This window comes from Acomys russatus, chromosome 4 (assembly GCF_903995435.1).
Source record: "Acomys russatus chromosome 4, mAcoRus1.1, whole genome shotgun sequence".
Lineage (NCBI taxonomy): Eukaryota > Metazoa > Chordata > Mammalia > Rodentia > Muridae > Acomys > Acomys russatus.
In genome coordinates, this window is record NC_067140.1 from 63395233 (window position 1) to 63403989 (window position 8757).

Below are 8757 nucleotides of genomic sequence, written 5' to 3' on the forward strand. Positions count from 1 at the left end.
ATTTTCTGTTTATTTTTAAAAGCAAGAGCCATCCAGTGGGCTTTAATTTGCACTTTCCTGGGGCTAGGACCTGGCCAAGACTTTAACCCATTTAAAAAATTGTGTTTTCACATTACTGATTTGTGGCAGTTTACTATCCTGACTGTGAACTGTTGGTTAAAAAAAAAAAAAAAAAAAAATGTATTTTCTATTGGCGTAAGTTAACATAACATGAAGCTAAACATTTAAAATATATAAACCACACTGGGGAGATGACTCAGTGGGGAAAGTGCTTGCCATGTAAGCATGAAGACCTGAGTTCAAATCCCAAGCATCCACACGGAAGCCTGGTATGGTTGTGAGTGTGCCTGTGCTGCTGGGGTGGAGGCCAGTAGATCCTGGGATCTCACTGGCCAGCCAGACTCATTGAAACTGTGAGTTTCAGGAAGAGACCTTGTTTCAAAATATAAGTTGGAGGCCAGTAGAGAAACATATCAAGTGCCTGCACAGGTGCACACCCACACTACGCCCCATTATTATTACCACCGTAACCTCTCCATCTACTCGTTCTGACACCTGTCAATCATCTCTCAATGGCACAAACAGCTTTGCAGATGTGCTAGCCTCTGCTCCTAACCCCAGCTCATCGTGCTGGCACTTTACTCATGACCTTTTCAACTGTTTTTTACTGCCCTTGGGGCGGCTCAGATCAAACTCTTCTCCAGATACGCTCTGCTTCACTCATCAGCTTCCAACCACGTCACTATCTCAGTGATCCTGGCCCTGTCCTGCTCGAGGCCCTGACTCGGGCTTTTCCCTCTAAAAAGACTGTTTCCTCTACTTTTACTCCTGTGCCTCCAGGGCTGGCTTTCTTCCCTCCAGAGTATTCTGGCTCAGCCCTGTTCCTTCCTCTGAGCAGCTGTGTCACTGTCCACAGAGATACTTTAATATTCTTTAAGTATGCACACATATCCTAGACATGTACTGTACAAACCCAGGGAGGAGCTCAGGTGGCTGTAGCCCACTCTGGTAAACAACGCCTAGCTACTCAGGAAGAATATGCGGTGATTTCCCAAGCCCAGCTGACATCCACTCTCCAGAAGGGGCAGAGGCCTCAACCTAAGGACATACGCCCCTTACCATAGTTACCTGAGCAAGAAGGGGCAGGGTGTGGCCTGAATGTGGCCCAGGATGCGCTGCACTTCTTTCTTCACTAGGTCAGGTGTCTGGCCTTCTCCAGCCCCTCCTGGGATCCTCCCTGAGAGGAGGTTCTGCACCCTGTTGGGGTTCAAGGGACAGTGTTGGGATAGATGCCAATAGTCTCTCCAGTCCCTTCCCCAGTGCAGAGCCAGGAATCTGATACAGGCTCAAGCACAGAGAACATTCCAAAAGCCTTGCCCCAGGCAGCCCTGGCCATCCTGATCTAGAGCTTTTGTCGCCCTTTTAAGTATCCTGCAAATGCCAGGTTCTGATCTGCCTCCTCACCCAGCGTTTTCCATGATCTTCTGGGATATATCAGAGCTGGTGGGGATGTGCTGTTCCAGGGACCACAGGAAATAGCAGAGCCTGCGAACCAGCCAGCCTCGGAACCTGAGGGGAAGATGGTTCAGAGAGGGCTCCCCAGGGTCTACAAAGGTCTATTCATCAGGAAGGGTTTGCACCCTAGTCTCATGCCTCAGGGCCAAGCTCTAACTTAGAGCAATAAAGAGTGGAGGCGGGGGGGGGGGGGGGGGGGAAGGTGGACCACTGCCTATCTCACCACTGAGGGGGCACAGTGGCTTAATGGCCTGTGGGCAATCCATACATGCACATGGAACTGCAGGAAAGAAAAGCTTGCCTCAGTTTGCTGTGGCTAGGCAGGAGAAGACAGGGCCCTTCTTTTTCCGTTTCAAGAAGAAAATGATACCACAGGGCCCTTGCAACCCACCATCTGCACCCCCCGCTCCGACTACCTGGTGTTCTCCTCCTTCACAAGGATCACATTGCAGAATCCCAGGTCCATTATGCTTCTGTGGAAGAGGGACTCCTGCCCAAGAGGGATAGGACAGGATGTCCTGGGGGAGCTTTTACAAGCCAAGCCCACACCCTGTCCATCTCGCCTCAGCCTGGTGGCCCTTTGAGTCCACCAAAAGAAAAATACATCTCCCAGAAGATGTCTGATCCCAGATTCCATTGTTGGCTCAGAAAGAAAAAGGCTCCATGCCTAAAATGAAACCTCTGTCCCTGTTCAGTGTTGCCCTCTTAGAGTTAAGCATATAAAGCCCCTCTGAGTAGGGGTTTAACTCGCCAAGAGCAGAGGATATGTAGCCTGAATCTCCACTAGAATGCTGAGTCCTCTGGCACCAGCCATGATAAAGACATGCAGGAGACACTGAGTGCTACAGGAGTCTGAGTGGACAGTGTCCCCAAACTGAGCAGAACTAGTGCAGATCTAGTTACATTCCAGCCTTACAGGCATAGCCTCTCTCTCCTGAGGCCTCCTGCCCAACCCTACCCCACCACATCCCAACAACAGACCCCTGTGCATCCATTCCTCTAAAGGGCAAACGCATGGCGCAGTGAAAGATCAGGCTTGGGAAGACATAAAGGAGACCGCTTCCCAGGATCCTCACTCCCAAAGCTAAGCTGGCGTAAGCTTCGCAAGGGAGGGCCCATCCCACCCATCACTTACCCAGCTCTTAGGGGTACAGGTCTGGCAGCAGCGACCCATAAAGGGCCGATATTTCCCCAGGAATGGAGTGATGGCCTCCATCTTCATCCCAAAGCCCGAGGACCACATGCTGGTCTGTAAAACGGCCATAGGAGAGGTGATGGAACTCGGGGTCCTTGTCAGAAGGAGGGAGGGGCACATTGGGAGTGAAGGTCACAGAGGGTAAGTGGGAGGACAAAGAGTGTGAGAACTCCAAAGCCTGAGGACCACAGGCTGGTCTGCAAAACAGCCATAGGAGAGGTGATGGAACTCAGGGTCCTTGTCAGAGGGAGGGCGGCAGGGGCACAAGGGGGACAAAGGGTGTGAGAATGCCCGCACTACCTCCTGACCATTGTGGTTACTCCTCTGCTGGCTTTGGGGATTGGATTTCACCACAGTATCCATGAAGGTCTGTAAGATCTGGGAACTAAGCTCTGTGCCGCTCTCCACACAAACCTGACCTGGAAAAACGTACAAGGATGGAATCTGAGCCAAAATCCAAAGGCTTGTAGGGTGACCCCATAGTCTACCCCAAGAAAGACAACAGCCAGGTCATCAGCAATGAGGACAATTGCCAGGAAACTGGCAGCCGAGTCTGATCAAATTCCTGTCCCTCACACGTGCTGTCTCTCCAGAAGTTAGTTGTACTTGTTAAGTCAGGGGCTCCCTCAGGGCAACATGAGGAGTGGCCATCTGCCATCTACACACCCCAATGTCTCCTAACAGCAACTGGGATTGTAATGGCAACTTAAGACTCTCAGTGAAAAAGGGAAAGACTGGGTTAGACTTGAGTTAGACCAGCAAGAAGGGGGCACAATGAACAGGCTGCTCTCTCCACAAACCCACCAACTCCTGTTAGCTGCTCTTTGCAGAAGCTCATATCCATCAGAAGAGGGACTCCTGCCCAAGAGGGTCCCCTGACTGCCATCTCCCACCGTGTCCATGGCTTTCTTTCTTTCTTTTTAAACTTAATCGCACCTACTGCATGCCAGCCTGAGAGTGCCCTCTTGATTCTTGACACTACAACTTCTTTCAGGGCTGTTAGTTCATGATACATCTAGATTCTTTTTTCCCATGAGTTCCAAGGCTGCCAGAAACGTAGCCTTGTGCAGCCTCCCAAGGTTCCCATTTCACTTCCCCCACATCATCCGAAAGTTGACCTGAGGTTAAGAGCTACAAATAATTCATGTGTAGACCCAGCAGTTCAGGGGCATGGGAGGGCCTAGGAGAGCCAGCCGCCTGTGACTTAGTTTCCAAAGATTCCTAAGGCGGTTTCCTCTCTCTCCTTGGTGCTATTTAGCACCATGAGGCCATGCAGTAACCAGGTCCTGACTCATGTACACACAGGCCCTGGAGATCTCATGTTAAATACATTCCCTTGAGCTGGGCATGGTGGTGCACGCCTTTAATCCCAGCACTCGGGAGGCAGAGGCAGGTGGATTGTTGTGAGTTCGAGGCCAGCCTGGTCTACAAGTGAGTTCAGGACAGCCAAGACTACACAGAGAGACCCTGTCACGAAAAAACAAACAACAACAACAAAAACTTCCCTATTTTTGAAAACTGTTCTCACAGCCCCATTCAGATCCTGAGCACAGGGAGGCCCCAAATCAAGGCTGCAACGTAAGGAGCCACGCCTTCTTTGGAAGGAAGATGGCCAACACTCCTTAGGCTGCTCCTAACCTCAGACTCTAACCCCACTGAACAATGCTAGCTCTAAGAGAACAGAAGACAAGGCAAGCAGTAGTTCGCACAAGCCAATTAAGTCAACTACCAGCTCACACAATCCAATCTATGACAGTCTGGGGACACAGGCCACTCTTTTTTGTTGTTGTTGTTTGCTTGTTTCTTTAGTTTTTGGATTATTTTTTCTTTTTGGTGTCTGAAGACAGGGTTTCTCTGTAGTCTTGGTTGTCCTGGACTTGCTTTGTAGACCAGGCTGGCCTCGAACTCACAGAGATCTGCCTGCTTCTGCCTTTTGAGCACTGGGATTTTTTTCTTTTTAAAGACTGTCTTGCTATGTTGCCCAGTCTGGGTTTGAATTCTCCATCCCCCTTCCTCAGTTTCTCAAGCACCAGGAATACAGAAGTGTCTGGCACCCAAGTTCCCTAAGTGAGGGCCACTGGCAGCCTGCAATATGAACACCCTTCCCCAACGACCAAGGGCCAAATATAGTTCACCTATATCTTCTCACCGGCTATATGGTGTTGGTGTGCTTAAATGCTATGACTTGAGGCCAGCATTTAAAGGCAGAGAGCCTGCTGTATAAAGAGCAGGGGGTTCCAGCTACTGCTGTAAATCTCTGAGCAAATACCCAACAGGGCCTCGGCTGGGGTTGAGGGGTAGCCCAGAAGCCACTGTCCCTTTCACTCGCTCCGAGTCCTCACACCCGCCCTACACGGGTGACACTTGGTGCCTGGCTCCTGTGTAGCTCTTGACCAAAAGCTAAAACTACAACCCCGCCCCCCACGCTGTAGAATGCTCCTGTCCTACTAAGCCTCACAGAACTTTAAAGGCTCAGCTCCGGCAAATACGCCTACGGATCCCGGATCCCGCAAGGAAGGCCCTCGCTAAAACCAAGATGGAGGGCAGGGCCCAGCTCAGAGGGGGCCACCGGAAATCTGTCTTCGGATGCTGTTCTCTGGGTCTCGGGTGCCAGAAGCCAAGCAAAGAGCAAAGTGGAGCTCTCCGGGGCCACCAGGTAGGCTGCGTGGGCGCGCGCGCGGGCCCTTGTGGGTTTGTCTGTGTGACAGGCCCAACAACTGGACCGCCCACCAGCCCGGCTTCCCCATCAGTCTCTACCTGACCGAAAGCCCAGCCCGGCTCAACCTGGGCCGGCCCAACCAGACACACGAGTCCCACGAAGCTCACCTCACACCAGCCGCCAACTCCCGCCAAACAGCCTCGTCACTGAGCCAGCTGAGCAGGAAGAGCGGCTCTGCGCATGCGCATGCCAGCCAATCATGACCCGCTCTGGGCCCGAAGCCCCATCCCCCTTTAACGCCTGACAAGCGCAGCTGGCCTGGCTACCTGTAACACGTGATCCCTGCTGGTTGGGGCGGGGGAACGGACAGGGGAAGGGGGGGGGCTCCCTCTCCACAAGTGGTTAGAATATGTGGGCAGAGGACTTCCTGGTGGTGCTTAGGGCCATGCGAAGCGTGGGATGCAGAGGACTCAAAGGCTGGAGGGGGAGTCTTAAAAAGGGACGGGGGGGGGGGGGGGGAGCGGCAGATAGTCTACTCCTTTCAACCCAGCCCTCGGGAGGCAGAGGCAGGTGGATCTTGGTGAGTTCGAGTCCAGCCTGAACTACATTGCAAGTTCCAGGTCACCCAGAATGTAGTGAAGCCCTGTCTCAACACCTGTTTTTTTTGTGTGTGTGTGTGTGTGCGCGCGCGCGCCTGCATGGATACAGGTGTGAATGTGTGTTAGTAAGTATGGCAGCTAGAGGTCTACCTCAGATGTTGCTCCTCTAGAGATGCTCACTGTGTACTTTGAGGCTGGATCTCTAGCCTCAAGCTTACCAAGTTGGCCAGGATGACTTGCCAGTGAGCCCCAAGGCCCCTCCTATTTCCGCTTTCCTTCACTGGGATCCTGAGCACACGTCACTGTGCTGGGCTTTTTTATGTGGGTCACAGCTGGAGAACTCAGCCCAGGGAGAGGCACTCGGAGTTGAGAGATCAGGGTGGGAACGTGAGGTTGGGCGAAAGAGACAGTCCTTGTCTGCTCAGCCTAGAGGAGGAATCTCAGGACTTTCAGGGTCCTCCACTTAGCGTTGTGGCAGGTAGCCTTGGGGTCCAGAGACATTTAGGCCCCTAGTGATTCCTTCCAGGGCCTTCTCCTGATCCCCAGTCCTTTTCCAGAAAGCAACAAGCTGTCAGAGTGGGTGGGTTTGAACACTTGGGTCTTGCAGGTTCTTTTTGGTTTGGTTTTTGCCCATAGAGACACCCTGGATCAAAGCAGTGTGTTCTAAACACAATGACTCTGTGGAGGGACCTCATTGGGCCCTGGGGCATTATAAAGAGAACGCTTGCTCAGAAGCAAATATCTATAATCAGCTGTTGCTTTCACCCCCACAGCGGGCAAGTGAGCTTAGCGACAGCACAGCCTACTCCCTCCATGAGAGCCCTGTGGCCCAGCCCCACACCGCGCCTCCCTCCTCCCTTGCCTATGTTGTTGGAACTCCAGGCAAGCCGAGCTGGGCATTGGCAAATAAGGAGTATTAGCCCTGAGGGTGTGAGAATGACAATTTCAGGCCAAATATCCTTAGGCCAATGTTTCTCAACCTGTGGGTCACCACCCCTCTGAGAGTTGAATAGCTCTTTCACAGGGGTTACCTAAGACCACCAAAAAAGACAAAAACTCCACACATATTTATATTATGATTCATAACAGTAGCAAAATTATAGTTATGAAGTATCAACAAAAATAATTTTATAGTCAGGGGTCACCACAACATGAGGAACTGTATTAAAAGCATTAGGAAAGTTGAAAACTGCTCTAGGCAGTTTTCATAACACCTTCCCCAGTCCCCTGCAAACTAGGGTTTTGAACACAGCCCTTGGCTTCTCTGTGCCTGCAATGGTTATGTAATGAACAGCCAGCCACACATGAGGCTGAGCTCCCGTGGGGTTGCAAAAAGGCACGAGAGCATTGCTTTTCCGCAGAGTGGGGGTGTTAGTCTGTGCCGGTATACTGGAGCAGGCACTCGGCAAGACAGAAATTGGGGGACTTGATGCAATGCTTCCTGCTGCAAGAAAGCTGAACTCAGAGGTGCTTAAATGTAAAAGGAGATCTGTCTCCTAGGCCATGCAGTCCCATAGGTAGGATGGCCCCGGCCTGTGGTTCAGTCCCCTGTCCCATGCTGCCCTCCCGAGTGAACCTGCTCAGGCCCTCATGATTGCAGGACAGCTGCCTCAGGGCCAGGCATCAGCTGGCAGAGACTGCCTCTTTCTAGATACACACCTTTTTTGCCGTGTCTCGCTAGGGCCAGAAAGAGAATAGAACCCCTCCATACGGATCCCAGGAGTGCAAGGTGATGCTGTGGCCCCCACCCTGTCCCCCTGCCCCGTTATCCAGTTTCTCATCATCATAACAGACCCCTCGAGGTACATTAGAGGAGGGAGAGGGTCTTTAGGGCCTTGGTTGTAAAAGTTCCAGCTGCTAAAGGGACAAACTTTCCATCTTTAAGACTCTGGAGCCAAGTCTGTAGGATAGGAACCCCAAGCCACTGCCTTTCATGGGCAAGAGGAGAAGGAGGAAGAGTCCAGAACCCCCAGCTCCTTTCAAGGGCACACCCCCAATGACCCAAAGGCCTCCCCACCAGGCCCTGCCTCTTAAAGTCCCTCTACCTCTCAGTAGTGCCACCCTGAGAACCAAACCTTGGGGACCTGAGATGTGTGCAAAGTCCATTGCAGACAGCACACTCTTGGGTAGTGTGAGATTCTGGGCTTATTTCAGCCTTGGGAGAACATCAAGTTATTTCTAGTGAAACAAAGGCTACAGACGGATTTCTTTGTTTCATTTCCAGTGGGCAAGAAGAGCGTGGGCCTTCAGGAGGCCCCACCCCTGGCCTGGGAGATGCAGCTGCTTCCTCTGCCTCCCATGGCTTCTATCCTCCCCGGGCCTGAGCATCCTTCCCTCAGGAGGCGAGGAGCTCTCCTACAGTCCTAGGAGAGGTATGTGTCCTGGTGTTGTCTTGGCTAGTCAACTAGACCCTTAGGTAAAGTTGGAACAAAGGTGATCTGGGGCTGATGCAGGCCTGGATATCGACCCCTCACTGGGAGGGCTGAGGCAGGAGGGGCCTCTTTGGAATGGGGATGGTGGTGTCCTTTGAGGGCCAGCTCCTCAGAACCAGAGGCAAGGGGTGGGCAGGCTGAGAACAGATGTTGGGCATTCTGTGTTCTCATCAAAAGCTATTATAAATTCTCCCTGGGACCTCTCAGATCTCGATTTTTGTACATAGCAAAAAGTCCAGTTCAAATGGGTTGGCCCATAAACAGAACTGGTAGGCCTAACAAGACACCAGAACTGCAAAGGAAGCTGGCACGATTTCTTTGCACTATTTTCTCAGCAAGCAGGGTTCATTTTAATCT

At 52.0% G+C, this 8757-nt stretch overlaps 1 protein-coding gene across 1 annotated transcript in view; it reads right to left on the reverse strand.

Annotated features, from left to right (window-relative positions):
* Positions 1–1056: 1056 nt before the first annotated feature.
* LOC127188627 (glycerol-3-phosphate acyltransferase 2, mitochondrial-like) overlaps positions 1057–8757 on the reverse strand; it is a 9110-nt gene continuing 1409 nt past the window's right edge. The window contains exons 2-6 of the mRNA XM_051145052.1: positions 3011–3129; positions 2651–2764; positions 1932–2005; positions 1465–1569; positions 1057–1257 (exon numbers count right to left, since the gene is read on the reverse strand). Of these exons, the coding sequence (XP_051001009.1) occupies positions 1125–1257; positions 1465–1569; positions 1932–2005; positions 2651–2764; positions 3011–3073 (489 nt within the window). The 5' untranslated portion in view covers positions 3074–3129 and the 3' untranslated portion in view covers positions 1057–1124. The remainder of the gene's footprint in view (positions 1258–1464; positions 1570–1931; positions 2006–2650; positions 2765–3010; positions 3130–8757) is intronic.